General features: G+C 37.2%; 1 protein-coding gene and 1 long non-coding RNA gene across 3 annotated transcripts in view; one reads left to right on the top strand and one right to left on the bottom strand.

The window, feature by feature from the left end:
* Positions 1-27,672, top strand: part of LOC124154652 (sortilin-related receptor-like) — a 103,596-nt gene that overhangs the window by 40,162 nt on the left and 35,762 nt on the right. For both annotated transcript variants that reach the window (XM_046528506.1, XM_046528505.1), the window contains exons 19-25: positions 182-315; positions 2,056-2,190; positions 2,724-2,922; positions 3,998-4,213; positions 6,319-6,470; positions 20,251-20,536; positions 21,024-21,241. In XM_046528506.1, coding sequence (XP_046384462.1) covers positions 182-315; positions 2,056-2,190; positions 2,724-2,922; positions 3,998-4,213; positions 6,319-6,470; positions 20,251-20,536; positions 21,024-21,241 — 1,340 coding nt within the window. The remainder of the gene's footprint in view (positions 1-181; positions 316-2,055; positions 2,191-2,723; positions 2,923-3,997; positions 4,214-6,318; positions 6,471-20,250; positions 20,537-21,023; positions 21,242-27,672) is intronic.
* Positions 13,018-16,410, bottom strand: LOC124154654. Its single transcript, XR_006863979.1, has 4 exons — positions 16,142-16,410; positions 15,874-16,055; positions 14,044-14,168; positions 13,018-13,947 (listed from the first exon to the last, which is right to left on the bottom strand). It is a non-coding gene; the product is annotated as an uncharacterized LOC124154654 (long non-coding RNA).

Genomic DNA, 27,672 nt, shown 5'->3' with positions numbered 1-27,672 from the left:
ACATCAATTTTACTTCAGGTACACATAAGGATTAATGGTTGAATAGTTGTGGTAATCATCTGCCAAAAAATTAGCATTTTTTTTAAATATTTGATGAAAAGGCAATGTGGATTTTGCCCTGTGCAAGTGTGGTATTTTTGTCTATGCCTCTGTGTGATAACCCCTTCCCTCCTTCTTGAAGCTGATGAGATCAGTTGTGGTAAACAGAACCACTGCATCCCGTTGACATGGCATTGCGACGGCGAGTCAGACTGCGCTGATGGCTCTGATGAATCAGACTGCAAGAACAACACCTGCCAATCATGGCAGTTCACGGTGAGACATAATGCAGATGTAGTTGATTGTCTTGTGCTGTGAGCTTGAGTGTTGCATGTTCATTTGTTTAAGGTGGCTGAATGCATTGGCAAATTATTCACAGGAGTGTATTGATTGCACCCAGAGGAGTGAACATTACCCTAGAGTGTAATCTAAACTGTAGAATATGTTAAAAAATTAATTTACCATGTCAAGACAAGTATGTTATTTACAAAATCACAAATATTCACTCTTCATTAACTTTAGGGAATAGTACTAAATAGTATTGATTCAGTTAACTCTCAATTAGCCAGCTCCTTATTATACATATGGTTTGTAGTTTTTCAAAACTATTTTCTCTTGTCTGCAAAAAATTAAGATAATAATATTCTGAAGGCAATTATAATGTTACTCTTTAAACAATTGATTTTTTCCATTTAAAGACATTTAAATGCAAGTATGCTATCAATTTACATACTGTAGACACACTTAAATATGAACAATGTTATTATGAAATTTTAGTTGTTACGAATTAAAGTCATGGTCCCAATGAAAGGGATATGTTAACATATGTAAAGAAAAACATGGCTGTGAATGAATGACTATGAATTTTTTGATGTTATGAAATTACAAACCTAAATTGTGGTCACAACAGCATTGAAATAGCATTGTTACAAAATGTGATCCTCCCACTAAGGGCTCTAAAATGTTTACTTTACTGTAAATCACAAATATTTGTAGTACGCTTAGCATCATAGAATTTTAGTATTCCGTGGCAAGCAAGGAATTTTTCATTGAGCAGCCATGTATGGTTAAGGGTAGAGGTTTTCCAATGGATTAGCAGATCTTGAAGGACACTGAAAGCATTAGTGAAATAAGACATTGCAATATTTTTACTGAATTTATTTTTGCACTACAAATTTTGTTGTCATTACGACATATTCATATTAGGTAGAAATGTTTCTCAAGTGCATCATGTGCAGCCAAGTTCCTTGTTAAATATGCACGACTGCCAAAGGAGAGGGGGTAAGAGGAAGGATGGGGTTTGGGTTATGGGAAGTGGGAAGATTGAAGGTTGTGGTAGAAATGGTCCTTTCTTTGGCCCTGGGGAGAGAAAGGTTCCAGGATGATGGTATCACGTGCACCTTCACCTTTCTCCCCCCATTCCACTCCTGAGACCCTAAAAAACTTAGTTAGATTTATATTTTATTTTCAATCAATCTTTTTACCTTGTTGAAATTAAGGGGAATGTAACTGTGGAATAGTAAAAAATTTTTATGTTCACCAAAACAAACTCACTTAAAAGCATTAATTTATTACAAGCTTGGATGGCTTTTTTATTAGCATAATGTAGAGCTAATTTCCTTCATCTGAATTGTTGAACAAATCTCAGGACTAGATGTATGTTTCAAATAATTGGTGAGACATATGCCAGGCTTCACTTGGATTGTTTGCTTGCAGATGTAAAGCACAAGGCAGACAAAAACCCATGGCATGTTTAAACAAGGCTGTGTGATACCTCATAATGCAGGCTTTAAATTTTTTTTCAGACCATATGTTTCAAGTAGTATCTTTGATTGTTAGCCAATTTAAACTCTTTAATAGCTCAATTTATACAATTTACTCTATTCATGCTTCAATTCCTTTGTCTCAGATCAGCAACTGCGATGCCTATTGCCAAGTCTTAGTCTCTAATGAGTAAGCAATTTATAAATTACAAGAATTGGTGTTATCACCTCTCTTTGCTTTATTTTCTTTTAGTGCCAAAATAAGCATTGCATATTCCGTGCTTGGGTGTGTGATGGCCAAGATGATTGCCAAGACAACTCTGATGAAGTCAACTGTAAACACACGACGAACGTGACGACCACAACCCCCATTCCATTTCTTCCCACGGTATGTACACATTTTCATAAGTTCATATTTCAAATATCAAAGGATGTCCTTGGAGTTATGGCTGTCATCAGGCTTTCTTGTAATTTCTATTACAGTAAAAATTATAATCTAAGTGAAAAAATATTTGCATTTTTGTTTTGGAGGGAATTGTTTTGCCTTCGCAGTGTTATGATGGAAACATTCATTGAATAGTATGTAGTTGGTTTTGTTTTTTCTATTAACGTGCCAGCTGATGATGATTTAAAGCAGTGATAGAAAAGAAGACTGCATTTTTGGGTGTGCAGTCTGCAAAATCCACGGTCCGAGCCTTACATCATGGTATGGAAAAAATTAAACCTTGAAGTGAGAGGCTCGGTATGGTAGGGATGAAAGAAGGGAATGCATAAGTTTCAGCTGTCTTTCACTGTTGCTGCGGTCAACCGCCATATTCCGTGTCCATTTATGTGCTTCAGGTACATGCAGCTGGAAAAAAATCCATAATGGGTTTCCTTCTCTGTTGTTTTTGTACTCATAGCGCTTTTTTTCTGCTGCAGGACACGTGCTCAGAATGGATGTTTCGCTGCAGTAGCCACAAGTGCATCCCATACTGGTGGAAGTGTGACATGGTCAATGACTGTGGGGACAACAGCGATGAGATTGGCTGTGGCGATGGGCAGAAGAACACAACATCAACCACGGCGGCAACCACCCCTCAGAAAGTGTGCCACAAGGATCAGTTCCGTTGCTTATCAGGTGAGACTCCAGCTTCTCACTCCTACATTTAAAAGAGGGCCTACGAATTGATTGGTATTATTGTTATGATTGGGGGTATTTAGTCAGATGTAAGAAGAGACACCTTTGATGTGGGCAACAGACAATTAGATGACTGGTGGGCAACATACAATTGCATATTTTCTGGGAATGACTTAAGTCATCAGGACGACTAAACATGCTAGATTTGTACCACTTAGTTACCTCTCTTCCCCTCGTTTACGTCATATGCATAAAATATCTGGCAGGTCTGATGTCTACTGTAGTCCTGGTAATAATGAACAACTGCATGAGTTTTCATTCAACACTTATTCAAAAGATCAAAATCATCATTCCATACATTTGCTCAGAAACGTTTGGTCCGAGCAGCAAAGGAATGACTTAGCCCTTAGACTGCGGGAACGTTTTTAAATAAGTTGTACGCTGACTGCAGGAAAAACATTTTTCAACGTTTGACCAGTGCTCGACTACCTTCGCCAGTTTCCCAAAATTTTTATTGCTACCCAGGTAGAACCCAAGTGCTCTTTCCCTCACTGCAGGGATTGCTAATGCTTTACTCTCCATGGCCAACCCTCATGGCAGGGGGTGCCTCCTGGCATTTCCTATCACACTGCCCATTTTGTATTGTTTCCTTGCCGCTCCATGCCATTAATATGCCTACAAAAAGTGCCCAAATGTAAGCCCATCCTTTGGTAAGAAAGAAAGGTTGCCTCTGATGATAAGGATTCACTCCTTGTGAGAAATTCAGCCAGGCTAGAGGGAAGTATATTTCTTGGTTCTCTCCTGCACAGGCTGGTGGCTAAATTCAAGTACTCCCACAGCTAAAGGGTTCATGTGGAAAGGATTTCATGATCAGGAAAGATATTTTCATACTCGATAATGGATTTAAGCACATAAGAAGTTTTCATCAATAATCTTTGTGTAATGTTTGACACTAGGAACTGTTGATGTGTGTTTGGTATGAAGTAAGAAAATGTACCTCTGGTTATGATGTTATGGGTTATAATTAGGGGGAAGTTGTGTCTGGCTTTAATGCCCCTGTGGAAAATTGTTTCAGGTGAATGCATTCCGAGCTCGTGGGTGTGCGACAATACAAGGGATTGCCGGGATGGCGAGGATGAAGATAACTGCAAGGATGCCCTGCGATGCAAGAGTGGTCAATTCACGTGTCGCTCGGATCGCTCATGCGTGCCCATCTCTCAAGTTTGTGATGGCATCAGTAATTGCCCTGATTTTTCTGACGAGGCTGGATGTGAAGACAGTGTCATGCCATGTGAGTTGTTATGATCACCTCAGCAAATTTTCTGCCTTTCTCTGGTTGAGTGATATTTGCCTATCCTTATTTATGGGAATGTATCCACTCCAATGAGCCCTTTAATGCCAAGGAATTTTTTTTTTGTCTGATCTTCTTGCTTTTCACCAATGATCATATAGGTTAATGTAGTATAAATATCACTAGTTTTAGCTACATAGCGCTAAAAATTGATGAGTTTTGGGGAGGGACCATATGGTCATGCTATGTGGTTATGGGGTCAAATAATGTTCAAATGAAAAAGTATTAATTTATTAGTTAGTAAGATTTATTTATGTGGCCTAGAAACATCTTAAGGAGTATAGTTTAAATTTGAAAAGGTTTATTAATATTCATGATCTTGTTTTCAAAGAGATATTTTAATTTCATGCAAATACTTTGAAACGAAAGAAAATAATGAATAAATATGCGTTTGCATTACAAAGCAACAGAATGAGAGAAACACTTAGGAGATGAAGATATTATTAAAGCAGTGTAGTAAGATACAAATTTGTACAAAGCATAGAACATAAATTGAAGGAGGTTATACATTTTACACGCTTATTCATCCATTTCATGCCCTAAATCATCCTGAATACGATCCCATTATTCCTCTTCCCATGATGCGTAATTCCATCTACCATCCTACTCAGCTGTCAAAGTTGTTGTCGCAACAATATTTTCTTTGCTCCTTCTATTTTTTTTTTGTTGAGCGTATATCACAGGGTGTCTAGTGACCAGGAAAACAAGGAAAATTCAGAACTGTGCGTGACTTTTTAGTCCCTGGAATAGAGTATTTGCATGCGGGATGATTACGATTGAAATGCAGTTAATTCAATAAAATATTTGTATCATAAATACTATTACTATCGATTAACAGCATTAATTGTTGCTTAGTTTGTGTAATAATTAATATTTAATATGCATTGTTTTCGCATCGATATTATTCATGACTTTTTGCTCCATCGGGGAATTTCAAAATCTTTTTTTTTCTGATTCATTTCACGTAAAATTTTGCCAGTTCAACACCCATTTTCTAGCCTGATATGTGGTTGTCGTAATTTTAAATGCAGTAGCTTAGTAGAATTTTTACAGCCACATTTAAACGTGGAATTTCAGACAACACAACCGATTCTAAATTTCTAGCACTCTTGACTCAATCAAGACTCAAAAACACGAAGAATAGAATGCCAGGTGATGTCAACCTCTACTTTCGAGGTTGAAGCAGCATCTTGGCTTGCATGGAATAAATTTTAATTTTAAATACAATGTGTGCTAATTAACCTTTTCATTATCCTTGTAAATCTAATATTATTTAATAGTATTGAAGTAATTTAGGGTGATTTAAAGTTCTTAATTATATCGCAGTAATCAGGTAAGATTAACCTGGAATTTTGCAAAATTTTGCTGGAAAACTGAGAGTTACTATGCTTGAATTTTTTAAGCTTTGATTGGCCTGTACAGTAGGGCGGATCGGTAAAATAGATTTTTTTCAAATCCATCTGGCCCAATGAAAAAAAGTTGTGGGACCGATCAAAAATAATGCCTGAAAAATTTGAGACCCCTAGGTGAACCCCTGGCCCTCACTCAAATGTGATTTAGGGGGGGAAGGTCAAAATTCTAAAAATGTAATATTTAATGGTCATTCCCAATAGATTTTGCCGAGTTTCTGTACTTGTAGGGCAAAATATTGTGCATTTTGATGTACCTGCCACCTTTTAGCCACAAAATGCCTAATTTGAGTCCGCGCCCACGAAGAAAATATTCCAAAGCTCTGGGGTTCTCGTTGAGGTCTCAAATTTTTCAGGTCTTATTTTTGATCGGTCCCACAACTTTTTTTCATTGGGCCAGATGGATTTGAAAAAAATAGATTTTTCCGATCCGCCCTACTGCACACCCTGTGTTATTAATTAATGACATTATCTTTGTTGTGCATCATGGCGGTGACTAGCGAAGCATACTTTGTTAATATGTTACTCATACATTCACTGATTCTCACAATGCCTAAAGGCAAACAATTTAATCAAAATGAATTGAGAGAAGAGGGAAAATGAAGACTCATATATGCTTCTGACTTCAATCCACAGCCACAGCATCACCCTCCTCTTGTCAGCGAGGATTCTTCCAGTGTGATTTTGGAAGCCGCTGCATTCCTTTGGCCAAATCCTGTGATGGGATCCAAGACTGTGTCGATGGCTCAGATGAGCTGGACTGCAGCAAGTCCCCTGCTGTCTACCAGGTATTCATGTGCCATCCTCTTCATCAGTGTGAATTGGGGTGGATGGGTAAAATTACCAGTTGATTTGCCAGCCAGTTGGGACTGGTATTATTTAGGGATGGTCGGATCGGATACCTCGGATCCAAATATCCGTGGATATTGCCCTTCATCGGATCCAAAGTGACGGAAGACATCGCATCTGGATCCAAAATTTTGAATAATAGCTTCAGTGAATGCAATGCCCCATAAGGGTGGAAAGAGTTCTGATTATATCTTCGAATGCGTCTTTGCATGCGATTCTTGTCCCACTCATGAACCGTTTTGTTTGAAAGCTCTCGCAGAGGTTACGTAAGAGAATTTCAGCCATAGAAAATAAAAATAGCAAAATGCGACTGGCACATAGTGTGACTCTTCCCAAGAGATTGAACAATCATCAGGGGAATCTCAGGGTCAGGAATTTGAAAATGGATTTGGATCCGAAAGTATCCGACCCGAAAGATCTGGCTCGGAAAATCAAGGATCCGATCCGAACCCGAAAAAATCCTGGATCCGTCCATTATTTTTGGCTCTTGGGTTGGATAGCTTTCTAATAAAAACCTCATTTTTCACATAATTTTATTCCTGTTTGGGATAGTCTATCAGTTTCTTTTCACTAATATTGTGGTGAAAGTTTTACCCACCCGTGGTTGTAAATGAAAGGGTTTACTGTGATTGGGATGAGTAGTGTTAGTTGCTGGTTACTTTTTTCAAAGAAGTTCAAATTAAGCAGCAAAGTGGACTTCATGGTGTGAGAAACCCTAGAGGAAGTCATAAGTCCAGTCTATGTGATACAAGCTTTAAGCACACCAATTCTAAGCTTAATTCTGCACCAAGGAATCAACGAATATGTCCCGCAAAAACTGAAAAGTGATAATTAAGAACCACTCTGGTACAACAGTGATGTCAAAAGGGACCTTAGGAAACAGAGGAAACTATACAAGAAATCTCCATATAAAGCGATTGGATAAATAAACAACTTCAATCGATAAATAATAGTAAATCTCCGGGTCCGGAGGGAATACCCACGCATGTCCTCAAGGAGTTAGCTCCACTGATCGCACCTTACTTAGAGATAATATTTAAGCAGTCACCCTCTGAAGGAAAGTTACCACTAGACTGGAAAATTGCAAGCATTACACCGATATTCAAAAAGGGAAACAGACATGACCCAGGCAACTATCGTCGAATATCATTAACATCGATTGTAGGCAAGATACTTTAGCACATCGTGGTTAGCAGTATTATGACTTTCTTGGACAGTCGTAACTTCCTCCATGGCTGTCAGCACGGATTCCAAGAAGGTAGATCATGCGAAGCACAGCTAGCGCTCTTTCTTCACGGCATTCTCAAATCTGGGGAATCGAAAAGACAAGTTGATGCATTATTTCTAGATTTTAAGAAAGCTTTCAGCACAGTACCTCACAATAAACATTTATACAAATTACAGTCATGCAGATCAAACGAAACATTGGTAAACTGGATACAAGACTTGGTGAATGATCGTAAATAGAAAGTAGTTCTTGACGGAATCAGCTCTGATGTAGTTAAAGTGACATAAGGTGTTCCACAAGGAAGCGTAATCGGCACTCTTTTGTTCATTATACAGTAAAACCCCGTATTTGCGTTATCGGAATTTGCGTTTTCCCGCAAATTGCAAGTTTTTTTCTGGGTCCCGTCATATTTCCTATCTCTCCAATGTAAATAGAACCCTGTATTTACGCCGTGTTTTTTTCGTTTTCCCGCCATGTGCATCACGACGTGCCGACTAAAAAAATTTTTTTGCGTAGTAAAACAATTAATCGCGCATATCAGCCCTTAAAACTGTCTTTTGGCTTCCTTTCGCGCATTTTTATTTAAAAATCTAAGAGAGAAAGACGTAATGAGAACTATTTTCGGGAAGAATTTGAATGCGGCGGGACAGAACGCCACTAACGTCGGAAAGTTGAACTACGTCATCTCGTTTTCTGTCAGCGGCGAAAAGATTCACGATATGAAAGTAGGTGTATTGAGCAATCGAGCTATGTATTAATTATAATTAGAGATGTGCGAATAGTATCCGCGAATACTCGAATACCTCGAATACTAGAAAGTATTCGATATTCGAGGTTTCGAATAGTTATGCGAAAAGTACCGCCTCGAATACCTCGAATACTTTGAATTTCGCGTCATACACTATCGCACGCTCGTCGTTGGTAGTTGACTCGGGAAAAGGTAGAGAACTGTAGTCATTTAGTGCTCGCAGCGCCGTTTTACGCAAGTTGACGAATTACATCAAATTCGTGGATTTTAGCGGTGAAAAGAGTTCGACGAGGGGAACCGAAAATGGTCGAGGGGAACCGAAAATGGTCGGGTGAAAAAATCCGAAAATCCCCGATTCCCCCACCAGGAGAACCTCAGTGCCGTGGGATAGCAACCTTAGGGCATTTCCCACGATCCGCTATCCCCCTCCATTCAGCACTCGCCTCACCCACTCTGATGCTTTCCTCTTCTCCGAAATCAAACAAAAGGTCCCAGCTCGCGCAGGGATCGCATCACGAAGACCCCTGCTTCGAAAAAAATATCGAGTTACGAGAACAATAAAAACGTGTTTCACGCCCTCCCCCCTTTTCTCACCCACTGACCTTTTTCTGGCTACCTGCTTCGAAGTTCCACATTTCTGAAGGTCAACTGCTGTGTGAGTACCGTGGGATACTTACATTAGCGCATTTCCCAAGATCCGGTATCCCTCTCCATTCAGCACTAGCCCCCCCTCTGAGGCTTTCCTCTTCTTCGAAATAAAAAAAAGGTCACAGCTCGCGCAGGGATCATATTACGAAGACCTTAGCTTCGAAAAAATACCAAGTTACACGAGAACAATAGAAACGTGTTTCGGGCCCTCCCTTTTCTCCCCCACTGACCTTTTTTTTCCTACCAGCTTCGAATTTCCCCATTTCTGTGGAGGTCAACCGCTGCATGAGTCATCTATTAGCACAAAAGGTGTCTAAGAATGACTTTCGTCAATTGATGTTACACCTTTATTGAATTGAAATATTAGTAATGTGCGCGTAATTTCAAAAAGAATAAGACCAAACACGACGTATTTCTGAGGTTATTTAAGCATTTTACGCAAAGAAATAAATGTCAAAACAAGACGGTGACTTAGCATTCTGGCGAAACTCGATATGAGCAGCAGAGCTTCTCCGAAGTTGATGTGGTATTTTTTTTTGAAAACATATATGTATCAAGTTACAATTTATGAGTGAGGCTATAAATATTTATTGTTACAGTCCCAGACAATGGGATATTTTCTCAGAATATTTGGTTTCTCCCTGATAGCAATTCCAATTCATCTTCTTATCTTGTGAAAACTCCCAAAGATGGACTGAAAATAATTTAAGAAAATCCGGTGGAAAAGAGCTTGTATTTTGCAAATGCCTCAGATTGTCAGCTAGCACTTGGCAGCAGGAGTGGGGGTAAAGCGATGTTAGTTGAATTAATTATAAGCCCAATTGTTTCCATAAAATTAAAATATTCATTAATCAGCTAAATTCCTGTTCGAATCATTTAAAGGAAATCAAAATTACTCCCCATAATCTTGTGTTGCCTGCTGCATAGGCAACCGAGTCAAACATTCCAGCATTCATCATTTAGTATTCGAGGTATTCGAAATTCGAGGTATTCGAATATTCGAGCAATGATTTAATATTCGAATTCGAGAAATCTGCTATTCGACCCATCTCTAATTATAATGCAAGAACTCCTGAAGGAATGTTGACAATAATCATGTAGTCGATAATTTGATACGAGAGTTTGAAAGGGAACCAGACGTGATAAATGCCGGAACTATATAACTTGACCGATAACTGGGATCATTTGCGCTGACTTCATTCAACAGTTGCGTAGCAATTATGGGTTAATTAAATACTTAAAAAAAAAACTTATTTAAACTTGAATTATCCCATTCAAATAGCAGTGTATCGCAAACAATTGTAACTTTCAAAAATTATGAAGTCCCATGACAGTTTGTACTACGCACTTGATCGCCGAGGAGTAGGTCAGATACTCGTGTGTTGCCGATCGGCAACTCGAGTTACCCTCAACTCGCACGGGAAATAGAATTGATCCGGCTTGAAAATGGAAATTCGAGGTGAAAAACGGACATTTTTAATTGACGAGAAAATGAAAATTATATATTTTTATCATAATAATAATTATTATTATTAATTATATATTATATACTTTGATATAAAAATAAAGAGAATTTTGTAAAGTCATTGTTATATCTTGTTTTTAATCTCAATTAAGGTAGTTTGAGCGAAAAATCAATCATCATAGAATTCTATGATTTTTATCTCATTGTAAAGAAAAAGTCTTGATCTTTCCAGTAATATCATAATATACACCCCTTACCGGGCTAAATTCAGAGATATTTGTGAGCAAAGAGAAGCTGATTTACATGGCATAGATAGGAGCCATGCGCTTTGGCGACAGTATTTATTTAAAAAGAATTATTTCCCGTTCATAGAAATCGACGAAAAACTAACTGAGTGTAGTAAACTTCATTTATGAATTTTTGGTTGCATTAAAATTATAGGTCACCGGTAGTATAATTAAAATATAAAAGAAAAACTTTTCGTCGAACAGGCATTTCCTGCAGACGACCGGATGCCGGAAGATTCGGCTTGGCAACGCTGCTTTAGAATTAAACGTAAACAAACATGATCGCATACAAGGAATAATTGGAAAAGGAATAACTGGATATAATTGATTGCGTAAGAGTTTAGTGTACTGACTTTCCATATTGTCGCAGTAAATTCCAAGTACAAAAATTACTTCGTGGTGGACATTGGGAAGTGAAATATGAGACTCGCGATTCCTGATACTATTTGGGTTTCTGTAAACTTCGAATGAAGAGATTTCTTATGTGTACGTAAATATTATTTGGCATGCTTTGGGAGGAAAGATATTACCGATTTTACGCATACTAAAGGTGTCTGCATATTTACTTTCACAAGTACGATTCTCCATCCGCATTAATGAACTTGCTATTTGTGATGAAATCGAGTGGCTCAAACCATCTTTTAGGTATGAGCCGTGCGTGAAACCTATTGAACAACGTTAACAGGTAGTTATTGACAAGTACTTTTCATATTTAAGTCAACGCAGTCCGAACCTTGCATAAACGAAAGGACAGGATTCATGGCGAGATATTATGAGTGTAGTCATGCGTTTACACTTAAGTCAAACAACACATTTCGTTTATGGTAAAATTCTGTTGAATTATCTCCCTTTTGGAAATCAGAATTCATCCCACAATGCATAAAACCTACTAAATCTTGTTGCCTTAACCAAATTTGAGGAAACCTATCGAAAAAATGAATGTATAACCAGCCCTCCCAATATATTAACATTGGTCGACATCGATTTTAAATTACCTATGAATGCAGAGCTGACTACTAACCACGAAGCAATCAAACGAATCTAATCTTTAGATAGAACGTTACCGAAATATAAATTAATCTTCCAATAACAGTCATATTGAGTCTCAAAGGAAGTGCATCTTGCCATTCCCTTACGACAATCCCTTAGGAACAAGAAATTCACACCAAATGGACTTCTGCTTACATCATTACAGAGATACTAAAAGCTAAAAAATCACAATATTGTGCTTCAACCACTAAAATATCCATAACACTATTCTAAATGAAGCTTGCCATTCATCTTGATGCCTACTGCAATACCCCTTACCTTTAGTTAAACTGGATACAATTTCAATATTCTGCTTTTCATCTCAAGGCCCTATTCTGGAAATATATGCACATAGTTACCAACTTAGGGTTTGTAGGAAGGAATCAGACAAGAAATGATATATTACTACACTTCTGGTATACATATTTATTATTAATACATAACAAAAATTACAAAATATTTTCAGAAAAGCACTCTACAGTGTTACATAAATGTAGCAATACACATTTCAGTTTCACTGAGTGTTGGCTAAGAACATAAAAAGGAGAGCCAGGGCTCCCAAGAGACATTAAATTGGCTACTATATACTTTGTTTGTTTGTATATGAGGTATTTCTCTGCTGTCTTATCACTCTAACTTGCTTGTGATAATGTTCCCTCATATTTCCAATGTAGTAGTGGGATTTTTTCCTTCAAATCAGTGTTAAAAAAATACACTTCAGGCATTCACAGTAAATTTTGAAGAAATGGGCAGAGGCTAGTCTTAAAAAGAAACATTTATTTGTTAGCATTCAACACTGCATATGCCATGTGCCTCACTCTAGCAGAATAGAAGAAAAAATGAAGGCTACAGTAAGGAGGCAAGTTACAGTCCCTGTGAAGCAACTTAGGTTGTTCCCGAAGTCATTGTAAGAGCAAAAGATATAATACGAAAGGGAATATGTTACCAATATTAGCTATGTAAGCTGATCTTGATTGTGCTTAACTTCAGGAGCCAATAGCATTGAACATGGAGACCACCAGATTTGCCTTAACCTTATTTCTACATAATATGGAGAAGCTGGTGGACATTTTCAGGTTAATTTTATATATAAAGATATTTATATACATAGAGTGGAACACAATGTCTTTCAGTAATTAGATGGCAATTAGTTAAACAGTACTTTAAAATAACTTTCACCGATGCAAATAATAATAAAATCCTTGCTACCCTTTTAACAACAATCCCTTGGGAGGGACAGCATAATTTTCTTGCCAATCAAGGTGTGCAAAGAAATTGATCAGCCCTATCGACAAAATCCCACTAACAATTCAGGAGGGAGTTTCTAAAGAGTCATTCTCACTCAAAGGCGTTGACGCATTAACCAGTATACAAGATAATCACCCAAAAGAAAACATGGAAAAATTGCCCAATATTATGTCACGCAAACCTTTAGACCCTTGCAGCAAACCTGAAGATACTAGTTAAAATACTCAGGAGACACCTGTTACCACAAGCCAGAGGACGTGGGGAGAATCTTAAAGAAGCTAAAAAATCTCTAATAGACTTTACAGTATGACCATTGCTACTATGTACATTTAAACCATGCTATACATAAGGCATAAGATAATTTATCAGTCTTACTCTTTTTAATTTTCTCTTTTTATTTATCATCTTATTTATTTATCATACTCTTTAAGTTTTCTCAACTCCTCAAAATATTTACTAATAGCCTCAATAGACTTGTGAAACTCTATTCTCCTTTGGATGGTAACATGGGGCTTACCATTGATACTCTCTCCCATGTGTACTTAATCTTATTCCCTCAGTTCCACATATACTGAGTATTTACACCAGCTTCTCCATATTAATGCCAGCTGTAGCCATTTGGGAAATCATTAAGCTTGAAATAACACTCCACAGGGTTTGTAACATTCCCACCTTCTGTGTCTTCTACACATTGCACAGATAGTCCTGCATACATCATACGCAAGTAATTTTTTGGAGTGGTAATCATTGACAGACCCATGCCCTGTGAATGTAAAAAGAAAGACATTTTAACTGTTAACATAATAAAGAGGAACAATTTATGCATAATTTATTTCCCAGAAAATATGATGGAATTTACCAGATTTACTGTCGTATGATTACCCATTGCCTTTCTTCTGCCATCCATAATCATAAGAGGCAATGATATCTACCTCAGCTCCATCATTGCACTGCATAGGAGACTCTTCACTGGGAGTCATGCCACTGAAATAAATTATGTATACTGAATGAGGGGCCACATATTAATTAGCCAATGCACTGCACTTAGATTTCTGCGACTGGGTGGAATTAAAACTAAGGAATAGAAATAGTATGATAACATTGGAGGTAATCTACCCCTTAACTTATGATGTTCTTGATTCAACATTAGGGAGGACATTGTATATGTGTCAGACACTTATACCCTATCATTGGTTAATGTGACACAAATACATTTTGCCACTTTGGAACTCATTAGCCTAACTAGAACATTAATCAGTATGTATAATGAAGTATTACTAAAATTATAAATTGCAATATTTCCACTGAGTTTTATTATGACAAAACGCATTTCATTGCTACAAACAACATTATCAATTGTTGTTGTCATAATAAGACTCAGTGGAAATATTGCAATGTCTTTTTAATTGTACTAATATTAAAGACCACCATATTGTGCCCAACATCATACCAGATATAGTGAAGTAGGTTGTAATTATGATAAATGTAGGAAAGCAACCACAATCAGGACAGAACCATCAAGAACAACAGGGAGATGATGTCGATGGATAGGAACATTTTCCTGCAATATTATTTCCACTAGTAAAATATGATTATATGCAATTCTTTTGGAAAGATAAGTTCAATGTGATCATTAGCATTCACTCAATGCAACATTAGGAATTTGAAATGAATAAGGGTACATATGCAATTAGTATGTACAGCCTTGCCTTTTAAAAAATTAACGACAGAGAAAACATTTCTTCACATTGCATAAAAAAACAGGTTGTGAGAGAAGGATGAACATCATAAGTGGAAAGGGTATGGCCACGGAAACAAAGCTGATTGAATTATAACTAATACTCCTCTTCTGGCAAGCACATGCAAATAGCTGTTAGAGGAGACAGGTGATCCCTTTAAGAAATCAAGAAAAAGTTTTTGATCCACGAAAAATATTGAAAGTCTTAGATAAATAAGTAGCATGTAAAATTATGACATAGAGTAATAGTTGCAACACTGAGCACACCAGTAAAAGGGCTGTGCTGAGTACTTTACCTCCTTAAGAAACAATGACTAAGGAATAATAATCAAGGAGAAATTAGATTGTCTTCAATTGCTGAATAAATACTTAAGATATGGATACTATAGTTGAAAATATATGTTAGATAGACTTCTAATCCTATGACCTGATAACAGATCACCATAATTAATCAACTTATAATCCACATTAACACAATCCAGCAATTATTGATTTTCTATGTTAAAAACAGCAAATCTGTGGTAATTCTCTGGTTCTAAATATCAAACACTTTATATAGCTCACATCACCAAATTCCAGTCAACAGTCACTTAATCGATAATGATTTCATCCAAAGGAACCAATAACAAATTGCATTGAAGGACAATAAAAAATTAAATGAAACTAATTTAAAATTACACTTGAACAAAGTAATCATCAAAAAAATTAAAGCCTCTGCATTTCCTAAATTTTAGTTTATATATTGGACCTACTACTGATAATGTTCTTGGAATGCAATGTACATGGAAATAAAAAGCACACCGACTGAATATTTCCAAGAGATATGAAAGAACGTAATGCAACCACAAGGCACATTTTAAAAAAAAGAATTAACTTTCACATTGGGTTTCGGGGGACCAATAACGCTACTACTTATAGTCTCATTTTTTAAACTGATGCGGTGAAACTTACGGTGTTAAGGCCAAAGTGAGAAGCTTCTCCACCTCCACAGCTTCCGTACTCGATTGCATCTTCAACCTTTGACCCCACAGATCGCTCCTACCTTTTCCAAGTGGAATTGGCGACAGACGGAATAATTAGGGTTGCCAAAACCCGATTCATTTGCTCATTCCCAACACATGACAGGACGCACACTATAAATGAAATAAAAAAATTATTTTCAGCTAATAACATACTTCCATTCTTAAATTCGCAATGAGTTATTTACTAGAGCACTTACCTATATTCACTGAACGTTCGAGAAGAACTCTTCTGTCCCTTCGTAAATTCCTTCTTCCGCACAAACCGCCCCGCTTTACTAGTGGATGACTTCATCGTTAAAGCAGAGAAGGCTGAAAAACTAGCATATTTCACTAAAAAGTTAGAGAAATACTCGACTTTCTAAAGTATATTTCAACACCGAAATCTCTGCACTCCTGTAACGCTTCAAGCCATTCACTTGTTTCTCTGAATTTCTAGTTGCTAGTTGAGAGTCGCACCAACCTAAGAAATTTGACGTTGTTGCCAAGTCAAACGTCTCTTTGACATATGTCATTTCTAGCGATACAATGCTTTAAAATAGCTTTCTAATATAAGTAACCCTTAAATTTTTATGTTTGAACATTTCAGATGCCAGGATATCGTACTCCAAGTCGGGATTAAGTCCATACTATATTAAGGAAACTTAGTATTATATTACTAAAAGTACCGTTGGTACCTTTGGTAATAAGTCAAGATAGAGTTTAAAATACGTATATTTTGTTCATTACCGAGAAAAATAAGCAACTGATGCAAATATTTTCCCGACAAAAAATTATAAAATTGTATCGAAAACCTTAAAAACTCTTGATACTTGTAAAGTTTGAGAAGATACAGTCGCTGTTGTGACTACGGATCTATCTCGCTCAAACTACCTTAAGACAAGATCTTTTGCCTGTCAGGCCCTCTGTGCCACTCCCAGAAAAAAATCCTGGATCTGCCCCTGTCTACATTCATACATGTCCCGTTCCGGTCCACAAAAATCATTCATGCAAGCAGAAATTAACTCGTACATGTTAATGTATCGTGTAAACAGGCCCAAAGGCCCTTGAGAAAAAGTATTTCCCCACAAGATTGGGAATCGAAGATTCCACGGCATCTATAATGGTTGGTTGGACAGATTCAAAAATAGGTACAGTCTTGTATATAAGATGGTGAGTGGTAAAAGCAAAGATGTTAACATAGAGACAGCAACTCAGTGGAAAGAATCTGAATATATTAGAGTTCTGGAAGGTTACAGCCCATAAGATGTTTTCAGTGCAGACAAAACAGGATTATTTTTTTATTTTTGCTGCCAGCAAAAACACTGTGCTTCAGAGGGAAACAGTGTTATGGAATAATGCTTAGTGAACAATTAAAAAATTAACATTTCCAAAGCCAGTATATGAATAAAAGTGAAAATTCTCTATTTCCCACGATTTGCATTTTCCCGCAATTTACACTCTTTTTCTTGGGTCCCTAGAAAATTGTAAATAAGGGGTTTTACTGTATACATTAATTACCTCTGCTCCTGAATTAGCAGTAAAAACGTTTATTTGCTGACGAAGCTGTCAACTATAGCAAAATTTAACTGTTATCTTCATTACATGTATTAATACCTGCAATCCTCCAGAAGAGATTAGTGTGTTTCACGGGGCAAAAAATTTCATTATTTAAGTTGCTATAAAAAGTGGTAAATACAGTAAAACCTCTATGTAGTGAACCTCTTTACATTGTAAACCTCTATACATCGTACCAACCCTCTGGTCCCGTCAGATTTACATGTAAATTTATAAGCAAACCTCTCTATAGTGAACCTCTTTATATCGTAAAACCTCTACATATCATAGCAACGAGAGACCCCCGAGACGGCCTAACTACCTCCGCATTTCGTACCGAGACAACTAGAGGCCATTAATGCAGCCGCGATAACGAACATGGAATGACATTTTCAGCAATAAATGTTTCACGCTTATTCTTCTCTTTTACACCTTTACTGTAATTTTCACGTTACCATTAGCTAGGTCCATTTTGTTCCATATGAGAGCATACCTAACAGTAAATAAGAAAAAGGCAACGAACTATCCTAATCATTTTAAGTGACACTAAATGAAGACAGAACGCATCGTTTTCTCTCGAATCATGGTAAAAATTGCGCGATAGCACTCGCTTTCTATTACTTATGGCTTTATTTTCCTGTAAGTGCTTACATACTATGTTCAGTTAATAAAAGAGGCGACCAGCGCAGCCTATAATCCCTTGCCGGCGGAAATATTTCAACTAACTTCACTCCCATTCATGGAGACAGAATTACTCAACCACATTGCTACTTCCATTTTTAAAATGAAAATATTTCATGAATTTACTGCGACTCGAAATAAATCAAATACAGTTTTGCAATTATTTTATTCCCATATTTCCCGGTGTAGCACTTTCTCACTGCTGCCTTGGTAATTTTTTCGTGAACGATCGTAGTTTACAATTTATTGCGCTGAGCGACAGTCATATGTCTCGCGTGTGTATTTATGCCGCGAAATCTGACTTCCATTGGGAGTCCGGGACGTCAATTTCTAGCAATACTGAACGAACATCACTCCATGCGCGACAATGTTAGGTGAAGGAGACAGCTAATTAGCTGATACGCGGTAGAGCAATGAAATTTTTTACCGTCGCCGCGGCATTCTGAAGTAGTTCGCCCAGCATTCTCACAAGGAAATCACGTCGTTTTGCAGACCGAGCGTTTCTTTGTGCCCTTGACAGAGTTTTTCTACGGAACTCTACGAGCATCGTATTTTAGAGAAAGGGAATCATCGAAATTTCCAAATTACGCTCAGTTTCTTGTTTATTTTTTGCAATAGTCACGTGTTTATTTATTTTTTATAATCTTTAACAAGTCATATGTTCTAAGAATGATAAATCAATTTTCTAAAATATATTATAAGGAGTATTTTCAATTATTTGCCATAAAATATGAAAACATACGAAAATTACTTAATTAATTATAAGCTGACGATGGAATCGACAAATAAAACAAGGCGGCTGCTTGACATTACCACATTCCGAGGAATTTTCCTAGCCATCACCGAGGGCAGGCAGAAGAAAGATGTAGCAGTGACCTTTGGAATACCATCATTCACCCTGACATCTATTTTAAACAACCGAGCAAAAATAGAAGAAACTGTATATCTAGGCTGCACAAATAAAAAACGTGGGCAGTAAAATAAGAGGATGAAGGAATTATGTTAAGAAATATAAAAGTTGAGTACTTCCCTCCAAACACTACTCGTAAATTACAACCCTTAGACCAGGGAATTATTTCTTTGGTCAAAAGGCATTATCGAAAGCAGCTAGTGAATTATTTTTATGGAGAGTGAATAGTGAAAACTACATTAAAAGTGCTCATGGAACATCCTTCAGACCATGCACAGGCTGTGCCTTTCGTGGAAGGAATTAATGTCCTCAATTTTTGAGAAATGCTTCATCAAGGCTGGGATTACGGGTGATAGCAAACAGGAGGAAAGTGAGATATTTGAGAATGAACCTACAGAGTACAATAAAATCAACAAAATAGTTGACAAAAATTCAACATTTGAAGACCTTGTAAATGTTCATAATTAATTATTCATATGTTCTCCACATGAGTTGGAAGATAGTGGTGAAGGAGATATATATATATTGCAGGATACAGGAAGAGATGGATTTAGAGGAAGATGTTGGTAATGAGGAATCAGTTACAGTTCCCACCAAAAAAGAGGTTTAGGATTCATTGAACGTAATTGAATGGCTTTTATTAAGCATGGAGGAATGAGATCATAATATGATTGTATTCAATAGAATTGAAAACATTATATCGAAAGAGTTTTAAAAAAGGTTTAAGCAAACCCAATAACTAATTTCTTTCCTAAAAAGTCCTCTTGAACAAGTTACTTTTACATTTGTGTAATCATTAAATTGTAAATATATGTTCACTAATGCATGCATGTATGTTTAAATATATTAATATTATGGTTTATTAATAAAATGGTGCCTATCACTAAAACCTCTCTATAGTGAACCTCCATACATCAAAATGCCCAAATATTGGTCCCCTCCATTACGATGTAAAGAGGTTTTACTGTATCAGTTTAAAATTGAATGGTGTGCTTCAACCTAATAAATTTTCCATGGAGACAATTAAAAAAGTTTGAAACAACTCTATTGCTTTGTTTTGACTGACATTTTTTTGAGGGTGTTTTAAGTAATTTATGGATTAAATTACATTTTTTTTGTGCTATTCTGGTTGTTGTTGTGCTGTGTGCATAACAGTTAGTCACACTTTGTGCTTCCTTACAGGTTCTTCGAATAGGCGTTGATCCACACAGCATTAGCCCAACAAGTCTACTCCTCTTCTGGTGGATCTCAACTCCAAAGGACACCAAATTTGAGTTCTTACCTTCATACTCTGTTCTTGATTCCAACAAGTGGGTTAATCACACTGAATGGATATCAGAGCTAGAATTCAAGTTTGACAATCTTACTCCTTACACATCTTACAACATGACAGTGTACGTGAAAGTCAAGGATAATGACGAGGTGTTCCCTCCGGCCAGTTATGCCAGGGCCACCACTGCCCAAGATGGTGAGTCCATTTCTAGTAATTTGTTGTGCGTTTGAGTATCAATCATACGATTGTGCAATCTCACCTATTGTGAGATTGTTTCAGACAATTATAATCACACATTTTCATCCAACCTTAATTATTTAATGCCCTTAAAAATCCTGAGTATTGAAAAAAATATTGAAAAGGCTGGATACCCAAGAAAAACTGTTTTAGTGGTAACTGCGTAGTGCATCCAAAAATTGTTTGCAATGCCATGGCTCAGTAACTAAGGAGCTGCGACCCCATGTTTATAGGCAAAAAATACTTAAAATTGTCTCCCCTGGCTCCTCCTGAAGTATTGCAGATTCCTTCTGTAACTCCCTATGTATTTAGTGCATGCCAGATGTATTTATGAACCCCATACAACAATTCATGGTGACTTGCATGTGCTGTTTGTAATTGCTTTTTGAAGTAGTATGGTCACTATGTGTGGATGGGTATGTGATGGAACAATTGTTTCTTGCAGTCCCCTCACCGCCCAGGAACGTGACGGTGGTGCAGAAGAGCGCCACTGAGGTGGAGGTGTCGTGGCTGCCTCCTCTGCACCCCAATGGCGTGATCACAGCCTACGTAGTGAGCATGACGCCTCCCATCCCACCCCTGAAGAAGCATATTGACCACGCCGCTCATAATAGAGTGCTCATCACATCGGAGTTTGTTGGAGGATTCAATTACTCATTCTGGGTAGGTCATATAATCTCTTCCCTCCAGTTAATTATTAAATATTCCGTGAGAAAACAAAAAGGGGAAAGCATGTAATGGTGATCTGTGACATTTGGTTGTACGTGTTGTTGCTCCTGATTTTTTTGCAGGTGCACTTTTCCAGTGGAAATTGTGTTTGCAATCTGTGTCAATTAGATTTTGGAAGTAATGGTACATGTCGTCGCTACAGATTCTTTTTCATGAGCATTTATCCAGGACTGTTGTTTTAATGATTTATGTGTTGATTTGATTTGTGTATTAGAAATGAATGTTTCAAGGTACTGAATGTTTGCGTACCCCAATGAATTGTTAAGTACACAAAATGTATGATATGCTGCCAAAATATGATTTTTGGCTCTTTTTTGCATGAGATGAATTACTCTTTAAGATTCATGACTTTTCCCCAGGTTATTGTGATTGAGAAGGTTTCACTGGTTTCCTACCAGGAATGGGGTACATGCATGAAATTTGTTCATTTTACTAGTTAGTCTCATTGAATAGACAATGAGGAACTTGCATGGGTGGTAGAATGCTCTAAAAACTATTTTGAATGAGTAAAATGGATATATTAGCTCGCAAAAATACCTTCAGTTTCTCCATTCAACATCAAAAGAAATAAAAAAATTGCATTTAAAATCGAGAAAAATTTCTCTGAGCCGACCACTGCGCGAAGACACAGAGCGTTGCCGAGGCCAGGCGTGACGTCATACAGTAGGTGCCTAAACAACCGTTGGGAGTTGGGAAATACGCTGAGCGCATGATGTAAAATTTGTTTTGAGGGAGTATTTAGCCGCTCATCGTCACTTTATTTTGTTCTGTTATTCTTGGGCAAGTTTCCCTATTGCTATTGTGCCACGATTATTACCTGAGATATTAATAATGCGACATCGGGATGATGAAGTACAAGCGTTTCACTTCGTATGTTTTAGTTATCAGAAAAATGGATGATAACGTGGCCACTCGTTCGAATAGTACACCTGAAATTTATCTACATCTACATAATACCCCGCAAGCCGCCTAAAAGGCGTGTGGCGTGGGGTGTTAGGACACCAGCTTTTATTTTTTAGGACACCAAAAATTGATGCCATAGAATTTGTTAAGACAAATTATTGCTATACGTCGGCGGCAAATCGAGATGTAAAAGAAACTTGTAATACTAGAGGATAACGATCGTAAGCTGTGCTGTTGACATTAGAGTAAGTTGTGCTGTTGAATTTGGCAACGCCGAATTAGCGGAGAAGGTAGTCCTATCCGTCCTACTGTACGAATTCACAGCAAAACAGTGTGCACACAATCCACATGTGAGATCGGGAATCGGTTCCGCTGCCAACACACACACAAGCTACAAGCTATTTCAATAATATATGTAAATTCATAAAAAATATACTAGCATATACCATAACATATAGTGGGAAATAGGCAAATACTCTTATCAAAAACTGGAGGTCACTGTCACATTCTTATATTCATCACGTACAACTTACAACAACAGAGCTCGTTATGATGGATACAACTACAGTGGAACTTGGTTAGTACGTTTCTGAAGGGACCACGAAAAATGAACGTACTAACCAGGAAAACGTACTAACGAGGAAAGTAAATAATAGCAGTCGGGGTTATTGCAATCAGTGAAAAAGTCGTCATAATTACAATTACTATCGGTAGTTCTCATAGGATCGCCTTCCTGAACTCTTTTCACATTTAAAATCAAGAAAATGAGCGCTACCATGAAAAACAATACCATGTGAATAAAAATCGCAATTTTTCATAGATTTCCGAAGACGATTCCATGATTACGGCGTCTATCTCCCGTGATTTATCCTATATATATTTACAGAACGAGGACGAGTGAAGCTCAGACAAGCCATTTTTATTTCTCAAAGCGTACTCGGAGAATATAACAACAACCCGGAGTAAGTCAACTGGTTTTTTAAACATCATAAAAATTGGGCAAAATTATATTGACTTTCAAATTACGGCAACAGCCGTAGACATTCGCTTCTGGAATGATACCATTTCGATTGTAAAATCGATCGATATATCGACTGATGACACGCAAGATTATTAGATTACGACGTAATTACAAGAAAATTTTATATTAGACAGTTGAAATTTACTTTCAAAATTTGTCTAATGTCGTCTGCTTTCGTTCCGAGATCAAGTATTTTTAAGCTAAGCTTCGCGTGGAGATCCAGAGGACCGTCTGCTCCCGCAACAGTAGTCAAGTAAATACGCACGACGTCGAGTTTATGGAGCAGTACTGCTTTAGATAATGTAGGAATTGTCTAATACCGTTAAGACTCATTCCTTCATCATGATAACTCGTGCAATAGCAACAATTGCCCACTCACGAACTTTGTGCGCAGCAGTGGGCACTCCCAAGCGCTCCAAAGGCAACAGAAGGTGAGGAGCTCGGGGTGGGGAAAATTGGGGTTTCTTATTGGCTGTAGTTTTTCGTAGTCAGACATTCCCGAAAAATGGGCGCATTTTATTTTTCATCACGTCACAAGAATTCAGAAATGCATTTGGATAAATTACGGTAGAAGAAAGAGATGTGGAAAGAATGGAAGAATGTTAATGGCTAATAATAATAAATTAAATCATGAATTCAGACGTTTGCGACCCTTAAGAAGACACTAGAGAACGAATTGCGGGTTGCGTCACGGCAAGAAATTGAGCGTACTAACCAGGAAAGCGCAATTTTTTCAAACGTACTAACCAAATTCTTTTACCTGTATTTTGTTCGGATGGTACCGGGACCGAGGGAAATCGCCGTACTAAGGAGGAAAACGTACTAAGGAGGAACGTACTAACCAAGTTCCACTGTATTTATTCACTAATTTAAACCCTTAAATTAGCCCACACAAGTGACACAGGTGACTTTTCTCACTACTATTCGTTGAAATAATGGAATAACAAACTTCACACACAGTTTTTATTTCAATAGCTTGATCGTGAAATGTCATATCTACGGTGAACAACGGAGGTTAACACGCCACTGACAATTTTTACACTACTGTTAGACATTTATCGATAGCGTAATAGCACTTTTCACAAATCAATCACGATGAAACACTGATAACTCTTGGCCGACATTTTTTAACCTTGTCAAACTTTGAGCATTACAACCACTGGCACTGTGATTATTAGCAGTAGCTTAACGGGAGATGTCACGTTGAAAATAACACTATTTTGGCACAAAAATGTTCCTAGATGTCTCCAATCAGCGAGCAAAAGTTGCATTGACTGGAACTCACCCCATAATACAGGCACAGACAGTCCTAAACGACGAATTCTCCGGTACCTACGAATAAACGGATGAAGTTATTGTATATAAAAGCATAGCGGACATTAGTAAACATCAAAATCGTTCTAATTACATACTTAAATGAATGATATGCCGTCGATAACATCAACTTACAATTAACGTATCCCCCTTCCAACAGCCGTGGCTCAGACTCCTACATCGATGTTATTTGGGTATTGTAAAATTTTTGGTTTAACTGCTCCAGTTTTATATTTTATGCCCTTACTCAGATATTAATATTATAAATAATGCAAAATATGAGGGCTTCCAAGCCTCTATCATCGGATATTTATCTTTAAATAGAAAATAATCAACACGTCTAACAAACGAAGCTCTCACAACTGCTGGCAACTATTACAAACAATCACAATAATAGCTTCGCGTGATGTTTAGGCACCTTTGACGTCATTGAGGCTTCGTCGGCAGTGGCTTGGTGGGTGAGAGAGTTTTTCCCGCGCTTAAAAATTCGTTATATTTATCATTGAATATCTCGCGAAGGAAAACTCAGATATACATGCGGTTTTCTTTTTTGTATTCAGAAAATAATTTTCTGTCCGCCTGTGAAATAAAAAAAATTCATGCAAGTTCCCCATTTTCTCACAAGTCCAAATATATAAGCCAAAACTCTCCAGTAATCCACGAACGTCATTAAATGCTAATAAAAAGTGCTTGAATATCGCTTGAAATCACGTGACCTGAAGCGACTTCTGACGTCTTTGTATGGTAAACCATTCACTTTGCTAAAAGAGTAGAGCAGTATAGCCTTGATTGCAAGACGTCGAATTAAAAATTATTGCTGAGATTTATAGGAGTTCCTCAAAGGACAAATTGACTTAAGAGGTATTTTAAGAAGGCACAATACAACAGTTTACCTTCGGTCGACTCCCTTATGGTGACGGATTTCCTGAAAAACAGTGATTTCTTCGTCACCACCGTGAAGCATGGAGTATAATGAATATTGGCGATTAATAAAAATTATGTTACAAACGTTTTTAAATATTTATTTTAATTTATTGCCCGGTAAGATTTAATAGATCCATTGATTGCTGAAAATCTATCTTATGTACATATTTACTTAGCAACGTACCGTGCGGAACTTAGATAATATTCCCCAATCGGCCGGAGTCGAGATCCAAATGATCGTTAAAAGGTAATAAAAAAGTATTTGATAGATCCAAAAATAAGTTTAAAGTACTATTCACTCTGTTCATGAACATGAGCATTTAATCGTTCCACCAAGTAACACCCAAATCAGTTGATTACTATTCACTCTGTTTTTGAACCAAAACCCACAGCAGAAATGAGTCAAAATTTTAGGTTACCCGTTGACATGCAGCACACTTTATGGGCATCACATCTAAGAAGAATGGAAAACACTTTTCAGGAAAGAGCTAAAAAAATGGGAAGTCAAGTAAAGCAATGAGTGGATTATATTGTAAGAAAATTGTAGCATTCATTAACTTGAAAGCATTCCCAAACGGAAAATTACTATGGACTTGATTTCATTTTTAGACATTTTCCAGTGGTCTCGATAAAATTTAAAAAACCTATTCCTTAAAAGTGATATGTAGCTGACTATAGCAAGTGTAAAATAATATGAATGTGTATAATTCCCCAAAATATCCTCATCATTGCACATTAAAGGTAAGTGAAATAAAGAGAGATATACAGTGGTATACATGCACCTTGTTTTTGGGAACATATATTAATATATTTCTAATTTGGCACTTGGTATGCTTTTGAGAAACCAATACTTTGTTTACGTATAACCATAGAAAATGTATTTTCATGCCGCTATTTGCCACATAATAAACTGAACTACGTAAGGTAAAAACGAATTATGGACATTGATGATGCAATGTAAGTTCCCACATCAATTATCACATTTTCCCTGCACTGATCAGTGTCTTGTAAAGACCTCTTTCGAAGTAATATATAGGCAATATGGTTCTACTTTTGGCTCAATATGAGAGTATTTGTAGCGATAATTAATGTACCAACTCGACCTGGTGGATGGCACCGATTGTTTATTTACCTTTAGCCTTTGCCCTAACAATACGCTCAAAAATTATCGGATGCCTTTTCTTAGTTCTATAGTTAGGTCCCATTATGCAACCAGAGTGGAAAATTGGTGCTGTGCCATCTTCTCGTCAAGTTCTCTGATATGACAAACATTATATCAGAGAACTTGACAACGGATTCACCCCCACCACCACTATGGTCGACATAGAAACGCATGTAGGGGCCTCTTGTTGTATAGGGATGGATATGTAGTGGAGATGGGTCAAAAAGAACCGAACTGCCAAAACGAACTGTTCACTGAAATGAACCGGTTCGAAAATTAACCGTTCTCTAAAACACCCTGTTCACTGTTCATGTCGGCACTGCACAATTGCAGCGTACTCGGTACAGTAGGTATGATCATCAAGAGGCATTTTGAACTGCAGCTTACTCGAGCAAGTGCGTTGTGGGTACAGCAGATGGCGGTTACGAGGGAGGCCATCCAAGGCCGCCGAAGTGCGTCGTAGACGACCGAGCCCCTCCCCTTCTTTCTCTACTACTCCCCTTCGTCGACGAAAACGAACAGGATAGCCATTGAACGGTTCGTTCTAACTAATATTTGAACTGATATTTAAGATATCAGTTCTTTCGAACCGTTCGAAATATTAGTTCAAATATTAGTATCCTCGGGGCGTTCAGTTGGGATATGGCGTTCATTTTGATTTCGTATTTTGAACATTTGTGGATTTGTGGATGCATCTCCAAAAATATTGTTTAAAACGCGATTGATGAACTTAGGAAACGATTGAACTCATGATTGTGGAACATTTTTTTCGGTCCCTTTACCAAGTTGATATTTGGACTTAGTTTTTGGCGCCTACGATGAAATTTTGTAATGTGGATGCATCTCCAAAAATATTGTTTAAAACGCGATTCATGAACTTAGGAAACGATTGAACTCATGATTGTGGAAAATTTTTTTTGGTCCCTTTACCAAGTTGATATTTGGACTTTTTGGATATTGAAATTTTTTAATGTGGATGATAGTGAGAAAAACATATTTGGCTCCAAATTACATCAAATTACTTGTTTGTATCTGCAAACT

This window comes from Ischnura elegans, chromosome 2, assembly GCF_921293095.1.
Source record: "Ischnura elegans chromosome 2, ioIscEleg1.1, whole genome shotgun sequence".
In the NCBI taxonomy this organism is placed as follows: domain Eukaryota; kingdom Metazoa; phylum Arthropoda; class Insecta; order Odonata; family Coenagrionidae; genus Ischnura; species Ischnura elegans.
Note: the sequence above shows the minus strand (reverse complement) of the source record. Positions and strands in the feature narration are given on the sequence as shown.